The sequence below is a fragment of the Mus caroli genome, unplaced genomic scaffold (assembly GCF_978045245.1).
Source record: "Mus caroli unplaced genomic scaffold, Mus_caroli_1 scaffold_9, whole genome shotgun sequence".
Taxonomy (NCBI): Eukaryota; Metazoa; Chordata; class Mammalia; order Rodentia; family Muridae; genus Mus; species Mus caroli.
Genome location: NW_028227264.1, coordinates 5804174 through 5826026, shown reverse-complemented (window position 1 = coordinate 5826026; position 21853 = coordinate 5804174). Strand labels below are relative to the sequence as shown.

The 21853-nt window shown below is 44.9% G+C and overlaps 1 protein-coding gene across 3 annotated transcripts in view; it reads left to right on the top strand.

Moving 5' to 3' along the window:
• Sash1 (SAM and SH3 domain containing 1) overlaps positions 1-15265 on the top strand; it is a 224507-nt gene extending 209242 nt beyond the window's left edge. For all 3 annotated transcript variants that reach the window (XM_029482360.2, XM_021174241.3, XM_021174240.3), the window contains 4 exons: positions 4015-4128; positions 7146-8254; positions 9596-9727; positions 11789-15265. In XM_029482360.2, coding sequence (XP_029338220.1) covers positions 4015-4128; positions 7146-8254; positions 9596-9727; positions 11789-12052 — 1619 coding nt within the window. In that variant the 3' untranslated portion in view covers positions 12053-15265. The remainder of the gene's footprint in view (positions 1-4014; positions 4129-7145; positions 8255-9595; positions 9728-11788) is intronic.
• Positions 15266-21853: the final 6588 nt, after the last annotated feature.

The following is a 21853-nucleotide window of genomic DNA, read 5'->3' as shown; positions in this document are numbered from 1 at the left end:
CCTTTGCTGACAGAGTCACCATTGCATAGGCTGGGGTCCTGGAATAAAAGAGAGGAGAACGTGAGCTGGGTGGGTATTAACTTGTATCTCTCTCTGCCGCTCATGGTGAATGCCACAGGCCCAGCTGCTCAAGTGCCTGCACCCACCGTTTCCCCACTGGGATGGACTTTACCCCTAAGTCCTCAGCAAACTCTTCAGCCACCTTTTATGAGTGCATTTTCTCATGGCATCAGAAAAAATCTCTAATAGAGTAAACAGACAGCCTAGGTCTATGCTTGGTCTATGCTTGGTGTCCTCTTTATTCCTTGCCATGTTGCTTCATGACCAGGTCTCTATAGCATTTGATTTGCTAGAGAGGTAGAACAATAGGTTGTGACCCCTCTGGGAATCAAATGACCTTTTCCCAGGAATGGCCAAAGACCATCGGAAAACACAGATACTTACATTACGATTCATAACAACAAAATTATAGTTATGAACTAGTAACAAAAATAATTTTATGTTTGGGGTTCACCACCACACGAGGAACCATATTAAAGGTTACAGCATTAGGAAGGTCTCGAATCACTGCTCTAGAGAAACCCCGGGGTCTCTGGCCAGGTTGTGTGGAAGCAGCCTGCCTTGTGACTGACTGGGACGGCAGACCTGCCCCATTAATATGGATTAATGTAGAGCCATCTGTTCTTCTGAACTACATCTGCTCTGAATTCTATGTCGTTTACTCTTTACGGAGGACAGCTGGCTTATATACATCATCCTTTACATTTCCTGTTTCATTTCCATGTCAGAAGAGCAAAGCTAAAGCCTACATACAGGCAGGGGTCTGAGGCTAGTGTGACATAACACATTGGCTTAGTCCCATTGTCCTAGGCTCAGATCCCAAGATTTGTACCAGAATCATCTCCTAGGATGCTAACTTGAGAGGCTCAGGCAGACTCCTTGTTCATAAATCCCATTTTGAGTCTGTGCATTTGCACTGCTTGGGATTTCTCTGATACTCAAAATGGTATTTCCTTTTATTGATCTTGAAACAAAGGATTCGAGGGCTTAGCAGCTCGAATTACTGTTGAGAGGCCATATCCAGATGTAGCCTAGTGATGTAAGACTTTCCATTTCATGCAGTTAAATTCATTCTATTTAAGAAATACTTCCTGCAAGTACCTTGATAACTTAGAGAACCACAGTAGTGTTCTGCCAAACTCAGTTTGCTTGCAGTAGTGAGAAAGATCCAGTGAGGTTCTTGAAGATATGAAGGGACATCTTGAAGTTCTCCTAGCTTACACTTCCACTGAAAGTATTAAGTATATTTCCAGTATTGCTTGGAAGCCAAACCTTCCCAATGTCTCCCACAGGCAAGGAAAGGTGGTAGTCTGCACTCAGCCTTCTGTTTGGAAAAGATGGTCAGCTCGCTTCTCCTTAGACTCTTTCAGTTCCTCTAAATAAAAACACTCTTAAAATTTACTTTAAAGAAACATTGTAGTAAAATCCATATACCATAGAGCTTGCCATCCTAACCACCGCCGTGCACACAGCTCAGTAGGAACAGCCTTTGAAGCTGGGCATGGTGGTGACTGCCTGTAACCTCAGCTTACTGTTTCTGAGGGAAGTGAGCATTGACACAAGTATGGCAGGATTACTCAAAGTTCCAGGCTTGCCTGGGCTACAGAGACAGACCCCGACTCAAAAGAAGAGGTGTTTGTTTTTGTAAGACTCTTAATTAAAGATTATTTGAAGTATGCAGGGAGTATGGAGAGAAATAAAATGGATGGCTGGTCTGCAGTGTAGGAAATGTGGTAAGCCTTTGAAGGGGCTTCCCTTCAGGAGTCCCATCCCCTCTCCTTCTTCCTGAGAAAAGCACCTTCTAGAAGCCAGTTTGTGCCCTTATATGCCAGTGTTTTTGACGTTTGAGGATCTCTGTGTCAGTGCATATTCAGCCCCTGAGCATGCTCATCTATGCATGCTCACATGGGTGGGTGGGTGTGGTAGGGAGGCAGTTTAGACCATCTTGCTGAGACCTTTCAGGTTGTGACCAAATGGGACTTCAGCCCTTTTGATGATGACAGTTGACTTATTCCTTGTGGTCTTGGTCTTCCTACATTGGCATTGAGGCTAGTGATTGTGAGAGAAAAGTCTAGATACATGAAAGAGTCGGTCACCTTCTCTCTGCACCATCAGATGTCTTCCTTATGACGGTCAATTGCACCGTGGTTCTCGGGCACTGGAGAGATCCTTCCCTTTTCTGTAACAGCAGGACCTTGCAGTACCTGCTAAGGCTGGGGTCCCAGGATGCACTTCTCAGCAGCACCCTGGGGCATGCTTCCCTTTTGTAGCCTCTAGTCTGTAGTCGGCTCTGTTGCTCTGCAACCCTGAGCTGCTGCCCCCAGGGACAGATGAATGGCCATCTCACAGGGTACTCAAAGACAGCTCGAAGCCCTTATTTCCAAGGATCATTTTCCTAAATAGCATGCTAGACAAGAGCAAAGGCCAGTCCAAACCCGCAGGCTCTTCCATGGGATGAGGTCATCACCATGGACTGTCCCAGTTTGGGGTGGTTTTAGGGGGAGGGGTACGATTTGCTCATGTGCTTCTGATTGTTAACTTCCCCACCAATCATTTGGTAATTAGTGTTCTTTGGGGCTATAATTTAAGAATGTGTTCTGACACCTTCTTTGGTATTGTGCATGCTATAGAATGCTTTCCCTTTGAGAAATACAGACAGGAAGTGGGAAGACGATGGTGGGACCCCACCAGTGCATGTGTGGCCTGGCAGGCACCACTCAGCCTCTCTCTCCACATGTTCTTTTTGATCTCCTGAGCATCATAGTTCTGGTTCATTGATTGATTGATTTTTCTTTGTATGTGTGGTTGGGGTGGGCAGGTGAGAGAAATAAATTAAAGCCATTTGTCTTTGTAACTAGCTATTTTATGTAGGAAAAAAAATGTTCTATTGGTTTCCATTTTGTGTGACCAAGTGCTTTCTCTACATAAGTATCTGAAGATGTTCTGTGTGAAACCTGCATGTCCCGGGCTCCCTGGGCTCCCTCTGTAGAAAACACAGCAGCCTGGGAACTGACCACTCACGTGGCTTTGACTCCATGGGATTGACTCCAGGAAGTCATCTCCATCAGCAACACAGTTAACTTGTCTCCTGACTTTCTCCAACCATTACTGAGGTCCAACTGACAAATAATGATGCTACTTTGTAAAGGGGCTGCTGAAGCTGGGGCTGTGCCGTTCGCACTGGCCAGTTCCTTTGCTTGATGGTCAGAGGGTCTCCTGAACGCTCTCCACACACTAGATGCAGGGAATAGAAATGCTGGCCCAAGGCCGTGGGAGAAGGGTAAAGAGAAAGGAAACTTTGAACACTGCAGAAGATGAAAGCTTTGTTTCCCCTTGCATAGGGGTCTGTTCCTCTCTCACCAGCCTTCCATTGACTGAGATGATGTAACTGGCCACATATTGTTACCTTAGGCTAACAATACTCCCCAATACTTATAAAGCAATATTTCATTTGTCACTTTTATCTAAGCTCCCAGATTTGGAAAGCCTGTAACATAAATGATTCAACATACAAGTCTTCCAGGTGTCTGACAAGCATTGGACCGTACCCACCTTGTAAAGGTCCAATTCACACACACACACACACACACACACACACACACACACACACACACTGCTTCTCATTGATGGTGCTATCTCTCTGTAGGGCTCTCCTCCTCCAGTACCACAGTAGCACACTCTGTGTTTCTCCTCCCCTCTGTAGCCTCACTCTCCCACTGTTTAACCAAACCCATCAGCATGTCTCAACCCTGGTTCTCTCGCCAAGTTTATTTTCACACGGTGGACACGTTACTTCAAGAGAGGTGTTCTGATCCGGTTAGCTTGTTTGTTTTGTGTTTGCTTGTTTTTGGTTTTTTTGTTTAGTTCAGCTTTAACATGTGCCAATAGCTGAGGATGAAGATGGAGCTGACTTTGAGGTTCCTTGTGACAGCATGCTGTGTATTCATCCTCCAGGTAACAGCGACCAGTCCGGTTCTCAGGAAAAGCTGCTGGTGGACAACCAAGGCCTGAGTGGACGATCCCCACGAGACTCTGGATGCTACGAAAGCAGCGAGAACCTGGAAAACGGTAATGTTGGCCCAGACCCCCAGAACCTGTCTCAGTGTCACCTCATTGCAAGTGTCTCCGAAGGCTTCATTCTTGTACGGATATGAAGCGAGTAGTCATCTTTCCATTTCTGGAAAGTTTCTTGTCCTCCACTACTCTGTCTAGTCCTCCTGGCTGCTCTGGGCTACATTTATAAATTCTGTCTAAAGTACCTTCAGCCATAAAACCTAAATTGTGTGTCTCCTGTGCCCTTTTCTTCACACGCTAACCACTCACATCTCAGTACTGGGAGCAATTAGGCCCACAAGAAAAACAGTTTGCCAGGTAGACCATCCATCAAGGGAACCCCTGCAGCCGTATGTTGTAGCCACGCAGCCTGATTCTAGAGGCAGTTACCCCTAGAGAGGGTGACTAGAAGGCCACATGTCTTGTTTGTGGCTTCTATCTTTGAACAGTTGGGAAGCAGTCAATATGTAACTCTCAAAGCCTCCTCCATCCAGGACCAAGGTCTTAAGCAAAATGAAGCAGGGAGGATAAATGGCAGGTGACTCTGTGGCTTCCTCTTGTGTTCCCCAAGTTTCCATCATTACAAGATTAGATGCAGTGGTAAAAGGGTCCTGCCACCCTCACGGTCATCTGTAGAACACGTGAAGGCAATAGCAAAAGCATACTTAGGTTTCATAGCCTTTAGTGGTTATTGGGAGTCTCATCCAGTCGTAACAAGTTAGACTCTTTCTTAGCATTTACTGAAGCAAGCCATAGGTTGCAGTTTGTTAGAGGATTATGAAATCAGTTAATGACCCTGGACAGCAAATAGAAAGCATCAGCTATTCCAGGAGGTAAGGCTTAGTATCATTAGTGACATTATTGTAATCTTTGTTTCAGATATGTATGGTAGGCGGTGGGCATAAAACGTAGCTTCTTGATGTCAATCATGCTTTAAAAAAATAGTGTGGGAGAGTTATTTTGGGCACCCAGACCAACTCTAAGGTAAGGTAAATAAAGGCTTGAGTTCAAATTCTCGTGGTACAGTCAACCACATTCTTAGAGAGAGCCCTCACCTCTGGACATATTGCCTACCTCACACTGCTAAGCATATTGGGAACCTAGAAATTTACCCATAAGCTCTTCTACCCAGAATGTTCAACGAACTTGGGAAGATAAACGGGTCCTCTGATGCTTAACATTTAGATAGCCTTGGTTAAAATGCAAGGCAAAACACATTAAGGAGCCCTGCACTGGGCCCTGGTTAGCAAGCAGCAAATCCTTGCGTACGTTCGGAAGGCTCTTTTGGTCAGTTTTTGTTAATAACGTTTTCTATAGCTGAAATAGTCAGGTAAAGTTAACCCCAACAGTGCTGGGTTAGTAAGGAAGAAAGGTGGCAATGCCAAAGGGTTTGGTGTCCCAGGGGAATTCAGTTATTTCTATTGAAGAACTGAATTAAATAAACTGGTGAGCCATCCTTTGATTTCAAAGGTGAACTCAGAGCTCTCCCTATATGAAACAGAATGTGAACCTGGCATTGAAACATATGGTTCATAGTGGGAGGTAATAAGAGAAGAAAACATTTCTATATCCATTTGAGCTCAGTGGATTTTAATAAGAAAGAGTTTTCCATCTTAACTGATGTGGGGGCTTTTTTATGATGTGCTTGGTGAGCAATTTCCCCATTGCATTTACCTGTAGTGATCCTTCCGGTAATAAGAAATGTAGCCAGTACGTTCAGAAATAACTGCAAGCTAGTATCTCCATTTATCAACAGAATAGCAACCCATTGAGAAAGGGCTAGTGTGTCACTGTTGATGAGTGTGGGAATCCAGGCAGGCAGAGTTTGCAGTATAAACTTCTTCCTCACTGAGGACCCCACACCATTTGTCTGCGTCTGTGCTTTGGTGGGCATGAAGTATTTCATAGGCTGATGTGGGACTCCCCAGAAAGGATGGCCTCACTAATAAGAAGTCTAGTATGAGGAAAGCACTGTTCTTAGCTGCCAGCCTTAGGGTCTGCAGTGGTCTGCAACACTCCATGCTCTCAGTTTGAGGTTTGAGTGAGCTTAGAATGCTGTGAAATCATGGAAGGAAACGCTTTCTCCCTGCTGATGAGGGCCCAAAGCCCTTGGAATGCCAGAGCCACAGGTCTTGTCTTTCTGTTCGTTTCCTTCATCTCGATTGCCTCACACAGAGGTGGTGGTGGTGGTGGTGGTGATGGTGGTGGTGGTGGTTTTTATCAAAGAATGCCTTCATCTGCTCTAAAGCAGCTATTCTCCTTACTGAGTGCTCACCACCCAACCCATATTCTTTCCCTCCCTATCAAATTGGCCTGCAGCCTGACTTCACCCTGCTGCTGTTCATGTTTATATCCATGTTACTTAATGGGGGAGAGTCTGGATTCTAAACTGTTTGCTTATAGATCGATTAGCAGAAAAAAATCTCTTAGTTATATTAATAACTTACTAACTTTTCAGAGATTAGACCATCTTTGTACTTTCCAAGCCTCGTGAAGATTTGTGGAGTCGGCATTTTGTAAGTGGTGTCTGACGAAACTCTCCCTTCGGTTTGTTTACTGATCCGTATCCAGGTGGCTTCCTTGCTTCTGGGTACATTTATTCAAGAAGAGCAGCTTTGAAGGAGAGAATGATTGGAAGTTTTGTTCCTCTTCTTTTGATCACCCCTTCGTGGGTACCATTCACAGACCCCATTCTAAGGAACCAGTTCAACCATGACTTCAGAAAACCCATATCCGCCAAACGAAGATCGTGTGGCTTGGTTTCTGAGTGCATTGCCAGTCTTTCCTTACCAAAAGCAGCTTGGAATAGACATTAGCTCTGGCCTTCTGTTTCTGCTTGACCCGGCGTTTCTTTTCCACATAACCAGTTAGTTTCAGTCCCTATTAGAACTTTAATAAACTAGAATTCTTCATAAAAATAAAAATGGATCGCTAATCACCCCACTTTTTTTCCAGTGTCCCCCAGCCCTTGTTTGTACATCAGTTTCAGTGACTTTAAAACGTCGTTGTAAAATAATCTCCTTCTCTCATAGCCAAAACTCACAGACCCAGCGTTCTGTCTACCAAGTCGTCCACGGAGTCCAACTTAAAGCCTTTCACCAGGGGTCAGCCAGGCAACTACCCGACATTGCCTTTAATTAAATCAGGGGAGGTGCGCAAGCAGGGAGAGGAGGGTAGACTGGGACGAGGTCTAGCCCCGGACACTGTCAAGTGCTGTGACGCGCCCTCTGTGACTGGTTTGAGTAAAAACCGAAGGAGCCTCCCGGTCTCCATCTGTCGCAGCTGTGAAACCCTGGAGGGTCCTGAGCCCGTGGAAAGTTGGCCCCGATCCCATTCCCTGGATGACCTTCAGGGAGATGCTGATGTTGGCAAGAATGTGCCTACCGAGATGCCAGAAACCTGTTCTCAGAATGTACCCGAAGTGCCACAGAAGACGTCTGCCTGCACCTCCAAGGCTCTGCCCCGAGGCCGAGATCCCACAGCAGATGCGTTGCTTCTGCCCCAAAGCAAGAGATTTTCCGACCCCCCGAAAACAATGGCTAAGAAACTGGATGGCTCCGTGGTGGCCTCCAACCTTGGGATAGCTCCTCCTCAGTGTATACCCAGAGATTTCGAGGCCCAGCCTCCTGTTAAACCCGGCTTAACAAGGACGTCTCTTGAGGGTCTCAGAAAAGGACATGATCACCACCCCCTGGGCACCAAAGAAGGGGTAGACGGGGAGCAGAGCGCCCCTGAGACCAGGACACAGTCCAGACATCCGTCGCAGCCCCCTCCTGTGCCAGCCAAGAAGAGCCGAGAGCGCCTAGCCAATGGCCTGCACCTGGTCCCCAGCCCAGAGGCGCCCATCCTGCCACTGAAGAAGGCCAGCCCCGCCAGCCCAGTCAGTCCCAGCGACTGCCCCTCTCCCCGGGAACCCAGATCTTCCTCGGGGACTGAGCCGGGCAGCCCAGCCTGTACGAGACCGCCACCCTGGCTGGCTGAGCTGCCCGAGAGCACCAGCCTGCAGGAGCATGGTGTGAAACTGGGCCCAGTGCTGAGCAGGAAGGTTTCCTGCGTCCGGGGTGTGGACCTAGAGATGCTCACGGAGAACAAGCTGCAGGCGGAGGGCATTGACCTCACTGAGGAGCCCTACTCTGACAAGGTATCCGAGGCCTGGGCCTTAGGGCCCTGACTTGATTCCTTTTGGTTTGTTGGTTTGGTTTTTCAAGGCAGGGTTTCCCTGTAGCTCTGTCTGCCCTGGAACTTGCTCTTTAGACCAGGCTGGCCTCAAACTCAGAGATCCGCCTGCCTCTGCCTCCCAAGTGCAGGGATTAAAGGTGTGCACCACTCAGATGAGAGCCAGGAAAGACCTTGGTCACATGTGCTCTGCAGGCCACGTGGTTCATTCTGCCTATGGCCTCTGAACTGGGAGTGCAACCCTCTAACCCTGGATTAAATACAAACACAGCTTCATGGTTTTCTTTTTCTCTTACTTGGTTTTAGTTTGTGGCAGCTGTGCTTTTCAGGGAACAGGCTCAGCACCAGAATTGACCCTCATAGGCTGGTGTGATGGGCAGGAGAGACCCGAACCTAGTGTGCATGCCCCACAGCAGGTTGTGTCTCCGTTTCTGTATAGTTTAACTGTGCTTTCAGATACCTGGCCTGCATTATCTACTCAGAGACAGGCTGTAGTAAGCAAATACCATTAATGGGAGCATATATAGAAAATTGTAAAGCACTTATGGTTCAGAGCCGTGTTCAGATGTACTACAGTAATTATACAAATATCTATACAGAACAGCTGGTGGGGGCATGATATGAAAATCGCTGGTGTACCAAAAACATTTCTATCTATACTGAAATGCAGTTCTCATTTGAAAAGAGAAGAGGAAAAGGCTATCAACACCAAAGCGACTTTGAAGATAAATCAGTAATAATAGAGGTGGCCATACTTTTCTGCTGGAAAGGCATCTTCTGTTCTAATGTGTCCCCAAGAGTCCTTGTTATTAAATCCTTATGATCATGAATGCCACCTAAGAACACCTCCCCCATCCCTACCTCTACCCCCCAGGCCTTTCCTTCTTTTCTTCCTCTTTGATACTCTATGTATGACTGTGTCCTTTGAAGGGAAAATAGGGAGAGTGGTAATGTGGCCTGGTGATGTAGTGGTGTGATTCTTGGATGAAGGGCAAATAGTATCTGTAGAGTAATGGTTTGGCTAAGGAATTTAATTTTGTAAAAATGGGTTTAAGGTGTTGGCCTGGAAAACACAGGATTGTGTTGTCCTAATTCTGATTTGAGATATTTCTGTAGAACTCATCAGTATTTGTAAGGTGAAAATACAAGCAGGCTCCTTTTCAAGAATCTGCCCCATAATAAATAGGTTAGGTTCCTTTTGAGCTGAAACCCCAGGTGTTATTTTCTGATAGCTAAGCTGTGTGTCTTAGGTGGGGTGTGTGTGTCTGGACCACCATTGATGCCACATTTCTCTTTCCCTGGGCAGCATGGCCGTTGTGGGATCCCTGAAGCCCTGGTACAGAGATACGCAGAGGACCTAGAGCAGCCTGAGAGGGATGTTGCCACCAATATGGACCAGATCCGGGTGAAGCTGCTTCGGAAGCAACATCGGATGGCGGTGAGCAACCCACGTAGATTCCTGCAATATATTTACTTACGAGGTCATTACTGGCAGGCATTGATAACACAAAGACTTGCTAGAAACCTAGGGAAAAAAACCTGGGGAGAAAATAATACCGTTAGCCTAGACTTGGATTTTATTTTTCTGTGTTTTATGCCTATTAGAACAGGACTGGACTCTACCACTAAGCTACCAACCCGTTATTATTTACGTGTTTGTTTCTTTGTTTTGCTTTGTTTATTTATTTGTTTACTTAGAGACATGGTCAAGTTAGCCTTCAATTGGTGATCTTCCTGCCTCGGCCTCTTCAATGCTGGGATTTCAGGCACATTCTCTTTTTTTGTTTGTTTGTTTGTTTGTTTGTTTTGGGTTTCTCTCTGTGTAGCCCCAGCTGTCCTGGAACTCACTCTGTAGACCAAGCTGGCTTCGAACTCAGAAATCCGCCTGCCTCTGCCTCCCAAGTGCTGGGACTAAAGGCGTGTGCCACCACCGCCTGACTTTAGGCACATTCTTGGATGACCAAGGCTACGACCGTTCTAGAAAGACAAAAAGGGAGGAGGTTTGTCCTATCAGCACAAGGAACACCTGTTTTAAAAATCCATACACAGAGCACCAAGTGTTAGCAAATAAGTACGTTCATTCAGGAGCTCTGTGCATCCCACACACACTGCAGCGGACAAGAGTGTGCTATGTCCTTGGAGGGAGGAAGATGCTGATGTGGCTGTATTCTTATTCCACGAGAGAAAGGCCTGTGGATTAGCGAAGTAATTGATGTCTGTTAAGTAGCTTGGCTTAGCTATTGTGTGACTTTTGCACTTCTCTAAACACCTTGCTGTGTGCCCTAAGTGTATCAAACCTCTACTGCTCAGTTTTAACCATGCCATTTCTGTGCGCATGAGCAGCAGAGGCACAGTTCTAACCCTGATGGTTTTTACTGATCAGATCCTAAGTCTGTCTTAGTAAAAAAAAAAAAAAATTCCATGATCAGGATTTCAAGATTTTTATTAGGTGAATATTCTATGGCTTAACCAATTACATATCCATAAGTGTTTAGGGTTTATTCCTTTCTTTGTATTTTAAATTATGTAGTGAAAGGCAGCTTGCTTTAAAACACATCTGTGGACGTTCTAATAATACCTGAGGATGTATTCGATGGTGAGAGCTTGCTTCATTAAGATCACACACAGTCAGGGTTGGAGAGATGGCTGTCTGAGCAAAGAGTATTGGCATGGGTACTTAAGCTTTGTCTCTAGGCCCCGTCTGAAAAAACTCCACACTTGTAATCCTGTGTGTGGCTGCAGAGGGAGGGAGAGACAAGTGGATCCCAGGAGGTCACTGAGCACCCAGCCTAGCTGAATTAGCAAGTGCCAGATGAAAGCCAAAGACCCTGTTTCAAAATAAAAGATGGCTAGCTCTTGAGTAAGGACATGGAAACTGACCTCTGACCTCTGGCCTCTGGCCTCCATGCATATGATGTACGCCTTTGTGAATCTGAGTACATGCACAATTGTACAATATTGTGTAGGCTTTTACACCCTGCAAATCTCCTTCAGAAAGGTAGCCTTAGCAATAAGGTTTCAGGGTCCTTTTCTCTGTCCTATTCAACTCAATATTATTATATTTTAAATTGTTGATTAATGATGTACATTTAAATGTTTAATTTTCTGGTTGTTAATATAGGGTCAAAACTACAGTAGAAAATACATTTTATAAAACACTACTCACTGAGTATCTTTTTTACACTGTCATACAAGTTTGTCTCTGTAGTTCACCTTAGTTAAGGGATTTCATGGAGACAAAATAACAAGATAAACGTAAATGCCTCCAACTTGGAGCCTTATACAGGAAATTGGAATTTGGTCTAGTCCGAAATTCCTTCCGGAATCTTCTAGAGATAGCTCTATAAAAAGTCTTTTATATCTTTTAAGCAAAGTTCTTAATGTTGACTTTGACGTCTCATAGCAGTGATGTATTGCAGTACTGTGTCCCTCGGCCATACAAAAGGTGACTCACGGTGCTTGTGCAATCTTTGTGACATGGCTTTTCTTCTTTATACAGATCCCGAGTGGTGGGCTGACGGAAATCTGCAGAAAGCCCCTCTCTCCCGGATGTGTTGCATCCGTGTCGGATTGGCTCATCTCTATCGGCCTGCCCATGTACACGAGCACCCTTTCTGAAGCAGGGTTCAGCACGCTGAGCCAAGTGCCTTCCCTGTCCCACACTGGCCTTCAGGAGGCCGGCATCACCGAGGAGAGACACATAAGGAAACTCATAACCGCAGCCAGACTCTTCAAACTGCCACCAAGCCCTGAGGCTATGTAGCCAGGCCGGCCGTGGCCCTCCCGAGACAAGAGCCAGCCTCTCACTGTGCTTAGGAAGCCGATACAATCCCTCCACATCTGCTGGGGTTGACCTGATTGGGAAGAAAAGTACCCGCTCGGGGCTCACGAACTGCAGGATTGGGACTCAGAACCGAGGACCCTCTCTTCCGGTAAAACCCTCTTTCCCTGCCCCTCAAGGAAATCGAGGCGGTTCTCTTTGATGCCCAAAGGCAAGACAAGCACTTAGTTCCGTTTTCAGGCACTGAAGAGCCAAGACACTGCAAACAGTGTGCGTCCAGTCTGTCTTTGTGCTGTCAGAGGGCTAGGAGGACGAGGCAGCCGGCTCGTGTCTGATCGTGCCCTTGCGCATCTGTTGGTCACCCGATGCCCGAGCCCGATGGGCTTAGCTAGGCCAAAGCAACAGACTCTGGAGTTACTGTATACTATTGACCATGCTCATTTGTTCAAAAGCTACAACAGCTGACTCTATCAAGAACAGAACAGTCCTCCTCTCCTGTAGATAAACGAGAGACATTTTAATTGCTTTCTAGCAATTAGCTTTTATTTGCCTTAATATAAACTTTTAACCAGTTATCTATCTAGTGTCCACAACCCTTACTTAACCCTATTTCCAGATTTTCAGCTTAGACTGCCATCTAACGTGTTTGGGATGTTTCCAGCAAAAATAGCCTTTTTTTTAAAAAAAAAAAAAAAACAGTCTCATTCTAACATGGCTTATTTTAGAAGGGTGACTACCAGGCACACGTTTCATGTTGACTTTTAGTTTTTGAACTAACTATAAATTTAGTAAAAGTCGGTCGGGACTCACAGAGGGGCACGTGTGTGTGTGTGTGTGTAGTGACTGCCCTTCAGTCTTCTCCTTTTAGTGAGAGGCTGTCACGGTGGCCATGGTGTTGTGAGAGGCTGCCATGGTGTTGTGAGTGGCTGTCACGGTGGCCATGGTGTTGCAGTATTTATGTGAAATCCTAACCTCATCCATTCCCAAATCTGTTCATCAACTACCAGATCACCTTTGCAGAAAGCCATTGTAAGTTGCATATTTCAGAAAGATTTTTTTTTCTAAAAAGGGAAGTAGTTTACTTACTCATTTAAAGTTCTTTTTGTTTGTTTTTAATTTTTTTTTTCGTTTTGGCCGGTTTTATTATCTCTCATTTGTTATGTAGATAATTATTTTAATTCAAGCAAAGGTTCATTATGGAGCCAGATAAACCACACCCGCTGGGTGTTAAATATTGCATATTTTCAACTGGTTTTTCCAACTTTGATTTCCATGTAATCTGCCCTCTTTTTGTCTGGCGTCTGGTTTTCTAGCAGTTGGCACACTTAGACAGGTGCACCTGCTCCATTGCTTACAAAGTGTTTTTTCTTCACATTCTTGCAAGCACGATGTAAAGTCTCCAGTTATCTTGGAAGCATTTTGAATACGAGGCCCGGATCAGTCCTCCACTAGTTCATTTGGGTTATTACAACTTGATTCCCCTCAGGAGAGAAGGGCAAGTGGTTTTATGAATAACAAAGCCATCCTGGCCATATGGTTTATATAGCTGCATCCATGTCTCTGAGGAAAATCTCAGGTGATTCCCCCCACCCCACACACATTTTAGTATGCGTTAAAAAATAATAATATTGTTTGGTTTCCTCACTTCCCTTCGCCTATTATTAAATGCCACGTGGAGCAGTTGAGGCAGGTTAGAATGAGAAGAGTAAAGGCACTGGGTTCCTATTGGACTCTTAACAAAGAGGCCTCGATTAGCTTCCAGGGTCAGGCATAGGCCACCCAATGGGTGGGGGTGCAGGGTTCTCTGCCAGTCCAGCACCCAGTCGCATGCTGTAGTGGGGGTTGGCATTGGAAAACAGGCTTCTTCTCTTGCTTGTGAAGTAACCCTGGCCTGACCGTGCGACAGACAGCCCTTTTGATTTTAGCTGAGCGAAGAGAGAGAGACTACGCAAAAGTCACATTGGAGGTAATAAGGGAGGAGGAAAAATCTTTTGGGAATTTCCAAGTTTCAGTTCATTCTTGGTGTAGGGTTTCTGTTTTAAGTCAATCAAGGAGGTCTTGAGAGTGTCAAACAGTAGCTTTTATCACTCTGGAAATTGTCGCCTTTGCATGGAGAATTAAATTCAGGGACCACGAGTTTAGTGTGAATGTCTGATCTGAAGGGGCTGAGATTTCTTATCCCTTCCTTCCTTCCTTCCTTCCTTCCTTCCTTCCTTCCTTCCTTCCTTCCTTCCTTCCTTCCTTCCTTCCTTCCTTCCTTCCTTCCTTCCTTCCCTTGTATCATATTTGTTTGGTTTTCTTTTGCTTTGAACGTTTCATTTGGTCTGAGAAAAGCCTGAACATTAGCGTATGACTCTGAGGAGACTCGGGGCTGCCTGTGGCTGTTAGCAGACAGGCGGCTGGCTTTAGCAATAGCCACTTTTGATCGGTTGCATTTGGTACAGAATTTTGAATGACGGTGAAAATTGTTGTCTTTGCAAAGCACAAAACTAACCTGGAAAGGCGTTTCGGCTCAGGTAGCTACCCAGAATGTGTGTGATTGGTGTGTCTCCACTGTCTGCAGAGAAAGCAGCCGCCCAAACTACTATTTACATTCCCAGATACTGAGAGCAAATAGCTTTTCATGGCCTTGCATATTTGGGGGCCCTTTTCTCTGTCCCGACCCCAGGTGTGGATGGAACTGGAAATGAGTCTTCTGTGAGCAAAGAGTCCTGGACACGGAGGAGTGTGGTTCACAACTGCGGTGGAACACAAATAGATTCCCAAGTCACTGCTGTGTGAGGACTGAGTGAGGTTCCCGAAAAATTCTGACTGTCTTGAGTCCATGTTATCTTGATTTTTTAAATTGATAGGGAAAAACCCCACAAACTGTCAAGAAAGTTATATGACAACTAACAACATTGCACTTTCTGTATATGAAATCAATATTTAAATAACTTATTTTTCTCCATTGCTATTCTTAAACATTGTAAGTAGCTGTAATATACCAATACCAATACGTTCTTGCAATTGCTTCAGCCCGAGAAAGCTGTGTATTGTTTTAAAATTGTAAAAAAAAAAAAATATTGTGATGATCCATTTAAAAAAAAAAAAAACGGAAGGTAGACAGAAGGGTTTTCCTGTGTATCAAAGCTTGTCTATAATTATGTCACCTATGTACCTAGGGGGAAAGGTAAATAAAATGTCGTCATCGAATCTGTTTCTCTGGTTGTTCCTGTGGTGCCTCAAAGACAGATGAGAAATTAAAGGCTGAGAAGTGTCATGTTTTGTAAAAAAATAATTTGTACAGGGTTCTTTTTTTTTTTTTTTTTTTTTTGGTTTTGATTTTTCGAGACAGGGTTTCGCTGTGTAGCCCTGGCTATCCTGGAACTCACTCTGTAGACCAGGCTGGCCTCAGACTCAGAAATTCGCCTGCCTCTGCCTCCCAAGTGCTGGATTAAAGGCGTGCGCCACCACACCCGGCTTTTTTTTTTTTTTTATGATTCAAAAAGGATCTTTGTTTGCCTGATGTCTGTATGTCTGAGTTCACGTGTATATGGGCATGCATGTGCCATGACGCACATGTGGAGCTCCGGAAGCAGTCTTGAGTCAAGTCCCTTGACTTTCATTTTGTTTGAGATTGGAATCTCTTGTTTATAAACTGCTGTGTCCTCTCAGGTCAGCTACCCCCCACCCCCCAGCTGTCTGTGACTCTGATCTCACTGTAGGAACACTGGGCTACTGCACCCAGTTTTGCTTGGGCTCTGGGTATACAAGCTCAATCCCCACGCGGCCCACGTGACTCACATGGCTCACATGGCTCATGTGGCAAGCGTTCTACCCACTAAGCCATCTCCCCCCCGCCCTACTCATTTCCGGTACCTGAAGCATACGGTCCGCCTTGCCAGGTCTCATACTGTTTTCTTTTCCAGTATACAAGAGTGAATCATAATCGGGGCACCTATCAAAAGAGAACTGTTTGGAGGTCCTCTCAACTCTAAGCTTATATTCAAATGAAGAATCTGTCGCCATAGAAGTGATTGGCTGGACCAATAATTCACAGTGGATAAAATAACCAAACTCATATGTACTGAAAGAGAGGAAAAAAAAATTCAGATTAAGATAGTCTAGGAGTTAGCCAACTTGACAAAACTGTCTTTCAACGTTGGTGAACCAGGGTTCGTATAATAATCCTGATTTAGCATAGTGTGGTGTGGTTTTTGTGGTGCCAGGGCTTGAACCCTGGCAGTTGGATATGCCAGGAAAGTGTTCTGCCACTGAGCTATGGGCCTGTCCCCACAGAGGGGGTCAGCAATAACATTTCTTGAGCATATAATGCATGCGTCTGAAACAAGACAAAACACCTCTCCCATCCTGACAGCGACTTCATTTCTCCTCCCCGCAGACAGCAGTGCTGGCCTAGCTTTTCAGACATATTTACAGACACAATGCTGTGCGCATTCCACAGAGAAGAGGACTCTAGTCTTCATTCGTTTTTAAATGAATATATTTTAGAAACCTAACATTAACATCGTTCCATTCTCTTAAAGGCTGTATAGGACTCTGTTGTGCGGATTAATTAACCGAATCTCTACAAGCTTGAGAACTTTTAGTTTCAGGTTGTTTTAAAGATGGTGTATATGAGTACACTGTCTTCAGACACAACAGAAGACAGAATCAGATTCCATTACAGATGGCTGTGAGCCATTATGTGGTTGCTGGGAATTGAACTTGGGACCTCTGGAAGAGCAGACAGTGATCTTTTTTTTTTTTTTTTTTTTGATTTTTAATATTTTATTACATATTTTCCTCAATTACATTTCCAATGCTATCCCAAAAGTCCCCCATAGCGCCCCCCACTTCCCTACCCACCCATTCCCATTCTTTTGGCCCTGGCATTCCCCTATATTGGGGCATATAAAGTTTGCAAGTCCAATGGGCCTCTCTTTCCATTGATGGCCGACTAGACCATCTTTCGATACATATGCAGCTAGAGACAAGAGCTCCGGGGTTCTGGTTAGTACATCATGTTGTTCCAACAATAGGGTTGCAGATCCCTTTAGCTCCTTGGGTACTTTCTCTAGCTTCTCCATTGCGAGCCCTGTGATACATCCAATAGCTGACTGTGAACATCCACTCCTGTGTTTGCTAGGCCCCGGCATCGTCTCACAAGAGACAGCTATATTTGGGTCCTTTCAGCAAAATCTTGCTAGTGTATGCAATGGTGTCAGCGTTTAGAAGCTGATTATGGGATGGATCCCTGGATACGGCAGTCTCTAAATGGTCCATCCTTTCATCACAGCTACGAACTTTGTCTCTGTAACTCCTTCCCTGGGTGTTTTGTTCCCAATTCTAAGAAGGTGCACAGTGTCCACACTTTGGTCTTCATTCTTCTTGAGTTTCATGCGTTTAGCAAATTGTATCTTATATCTTGGGTATCCTAAGTTTTGGGCTAATATCCACTTATCAGTGAATACATATTGTGTGAGTTCTTTTGTGATTGTGTTACTTCACTCAAGATGATGCCCTCCAGGTCCATCCATTTGGCTAGGAATTTCATAAATTCATTCTTTTTAATAGCTGAGTAGTACTCCATTGTGTAAATGTACCATAATTTCTGTATCCATTCCTCTGTTGAGGGACATCTGGGTTCTTTCCAGCTTCTGGCTATTATAAATAGGGCTGCTATGAACATAGTGGAGCATGTGTCCTTTTTACCGGTTGGGACATCTTCTGGATATATGCCCAGGAGAGGTATTGCTGGATCCTCCGGTAGGCAGACAGTGATCTTAACCTCTGAGCCATCTCTCCAACCCTTAAGGTTTATTTGTTTTTTTTTAAGCTGTAGGAATTTCCCAAACACATCTATCACTTAGCAAGTGGGTCAAATGGTTTACAGTATTTTAAAGTTACTTATTAATTTTATTAAAGTATACCTATACCTTACTGTGGTAGGTTGATTTTTTTTTTTTTAGTTTTTTTTTTTTCAGTAACAAATTTATTATGAACTTGACATCACATATAATGGTCTAATGACATTACTTAAAAAAGTCCTCATTTTAAAGACTGAGATATCACAAAGACGTATGTATGTTTTCTAAAACTTCACAAGTCTTTCAAAGGTCTTCTGTTGTAGGAAATAGTAAAAAAAAAAAATAGGCACCATTCTATGCTATACCTGGCTACTCACTGCCCTGGTGGTTTCACCACCTCTACCTCTAGGCTAGCCCCAGTGGTGACTGATTGAGGTCTTCCCAGCTCTGGGTCACTTATCTCAGAGCCACTAGTTCCTTCTCAGCCATAACCCAGTAAAAGCAAACGTAAGCCTATAAGCAATCAGTCAGATTTATATATCAATAAGTTCTCAATTCACAAGATGCCCACACAATAATTTCAGAGCCAGTTGATAATTGATATAAATTGCCAACCTAGATAAGACAAATTGTCCTGTAATTATCCATCTCTTATAAAATATTCATAGGTACCTGTGGCTATTTAAAGCCAGGCAGAGTCTGGATAGCCCTGTTCCTCTATCTTCCTTCTTTCGGTCTCTATCTCTGAAACTCTTAGCTCCACCTCCCTTTCCCCTGTCCAATCACAGGCTTCTTGTATTAATATTTAAATCGATTGGACTGGGAAATTCTGCTACATCTTCCATCTTTGTATCTTCAAGCCTCCCAAGATACAAGCGCTCCAAAGGCCCTTAACCTCAGTTCTTCCACTGAATGACACGGCCCTCCTCAGGACAGGCTCCAGCATCATCTCTGTCTACAACTCAGGACAGTCTGGGGGCACCAAGTGCAGGTAGGATGAGGCAGCCCCATCCTTGTCTGGGGAAGCATTTGTTTGCCTGTGCTAGCTGAAGAGCTCCTACAGGGTGTGGAGTCTGAAGCAAAGGCTCTCATTGTCCTATCAGTGACAGTACCTTGTGCCAACTTTCTGCAGAGTAAATTGGGGGATACTTGTCAAGATGAACTGCATGTTGATGGCCAGGCCATGGCTCATGTGGTCCTGCAAACCTCTGGGTCTTCCTCAGTAGGTGTAGCACGTCAACTTCCAACAGCAGAGAGCCAAAGTTTAATTTCCTTTCTTCTGAATATTGTCTGAAATTTTCTGTTCTTATCATTATACAGCTATGTTGTAATGTAAAGAAACTCAACTCACATTAGTTGTCTCATGCAGCCTTGATCCTAGAAAATGTTCCACTCTTATTTATTCCTGTGCAGCCCCAGGTATTTTCACAGCCCGTTGAATGAAGCAGATGTGTGTGCGTGTCAGGTCAGCTTCCCAACCAGATTGATCTGGATGCTGATTCCCTCACCACCAGAGGCACAATTCTTTGGAAAGAGTCCCAGATTGAAGACTGACTGCCATAAGCTACATTGCGTTCTACCAAAACGTGCCCTTTCTTGTCCATATGCTGGGGCTGCTTGTTGATTTTGCCCAGGAAGAAAGGCTCATCAACAGGCATCTCATGCCCCATAGTCCTCCCATCTAGATGATCCTCACCCCTGCTCGGCACAGCCAAACATCTTAAACAGGTCTCTTCTTCCTTAGGGACTGTGTATGGCCCTGCCTGTTCACAGCTCCCTGACTGATGCCAATGGCAACAGCATTCTGACTGCTGAATCCATCAGTGGACTCAGCTTTCTGCAGCACTATTTTGCTCTCCTTGGTACTGGACAGCGTTCCCTGTTCACTACCAATTCATCCCCATTCTAACCTAACCCCCTCATCTACCTGTTTCACTCTCTGAATATTTATTCTAGAGTCTTAGATTTTCACCACATGGTGGTGACGACTTCTTCTTCTTCTTCTTCTTCTTCTTCTTCTTCTTCTTCTTCTTCTTCTTCTTCTTCTTCTTCTTCTTCTTCTTCTTCTTCTTCTTCTCCCTCTCCTCCCCCTCCCCCTCCCCCTCCCTCCCCCTCCCCCTCCCTCCTCTCCTCCTCCTTCTTTTCCTTTTCCTCTCCCTCTTCTTCTGTTTCTTCTTTTGTTATTATTATTATTATTATTATTATTATTGACTTTATTTTATATCCCTTGGGGGCCAGAGGTACTAGATCCCTCTGGAACTGAAATTCAAGGTGATTGTGAGCCAGTTGTAGTGATTGCTAGGAACCAAACTAGAGGTCCTGTGAAAAAGCAGTTAAATTCTCTTAATCACTGAGCCATCCAGTCCCCACGGGGGGGGGGGGAGGGGCTTCTTGTTACTGGAGTTTTTAGGGTACAAGCCTATATCCTAGTGGCTCTGAGAAGCTAAGCTCAATATATCAATTACAGAAACAATTGCAATAGTGGAGAATGGAGAAAGGAGATCTATTCAATGTGGCTGCATTGAGAAGAGGAACAAAGAGGCTCAGTGAACCCCAAGTCCATCTTAGAAGTCCTGACCTGGTGTTAAAGTTTAAATGGAGCCACGTCCTGGCCCGTTGCAATATGGTAAGCTGTTAGAAGTAGAATGTCATCTGAAGAGAGCAGAGAAGGTTCCTCGGGCTGTACAACTGGTCTTGCCTTTCCTTCCAGCTTGAGACTCTTAGGGAAGCTCAAGTGCCTTAGAGCCCATTGTGCCAATAATCTTATGGCCAAAGGGAGAGGCACAAGAGTGTCCCTAGACTCTTCATTCCTGCTCACCTCCACCATCACCACCACCAGGGATCTCCCCTCTGTAGTTTGCTTATTACCTCAGCTTAGAAACATCCCAGACAACCATCACTTGTCAAACCTACCTAACTCTCCCCAGAGGCACCCTCCAGACCCAAGTCCACTCTCGAGGCTCTGAAATCTAATTTACAGAATTAACAAGCAATCCCATGCAGGAGCTCAATACCGTAACCGCTGATCACAGCTAATCACAGCCAATAAGCTACAGTTCATCACAGATGGCGGGCTTAATCTGAAGAAGGCAGTGGCAGGCTGCCAAACTCACACTCAGGACCTGACTTCAGCCTTGTGCCCCAAATCACTGTCTGGTTAACTTTCAGGATGGGGCTCTTGGAAAGGGCTCTGGTTGTTTCATTAAACTAGTACATTTAAATTATCTAAGGCTTTTCATGCTATGACACTGGCCCAGCCTTGTCTCCTGCCATAACATCAGCTTTATTCCAGAGGCTGTATTCTGCAGAGAAGATACATGGGTCTCTCTCTCTCTCTCTCTCTCTCTCTCTCTCTCTCTCTCTCTCTCTCTCTCTCTCAATTAGATTTGTGTTTTTTTATTTTACAGTGAATGTTTTACCTGCATGTATGTATGTTATGTGTACCACATGCGTGCTTGGTATACAGAGTTCAAAAGAAGGTGTTGGGTTCCCTGGAACTAGAGTTACGGATGGTTGTGAACCACCATGTGGGTGCTGGGAATGGAACCTGCGTCCAATAACAAGTGATCTTAATAGCTGAGCCATCTCTCCATCCCTGCTTGTCTCCCTTGTTGTACTATGGTAAAACTGAAAGGCCACTGCTCAATATGTCCTCAGTCCAAGTTTGTGACAGAACTTGTTATTCAGTGGGTGGGAAGCAGCGAGGAGGGAGTGGAAACAGCTGTTAATTAGAGGAGAATACATTTTGTCTTTCAGTGAACTCTGGGTAGCTGATTGTTACTACCCGTGTCTCACCAGAGTGAAGAGCAGGGACTTTGTTTCATTTGTCCTGTCTTCCCAGGCTCAGTTCCCGGTCCTGACACTGTTCCAGGTGTTTTGCTGAGAAAAACACAAACATTAAGTAAAACCTCCATGGACCTTTCTTCTTGGTCTTTAAACGGAGCAAGCAGGATCTTGGACCTTTGCAGGTTTTTCTCTGCCTGGAATGTTC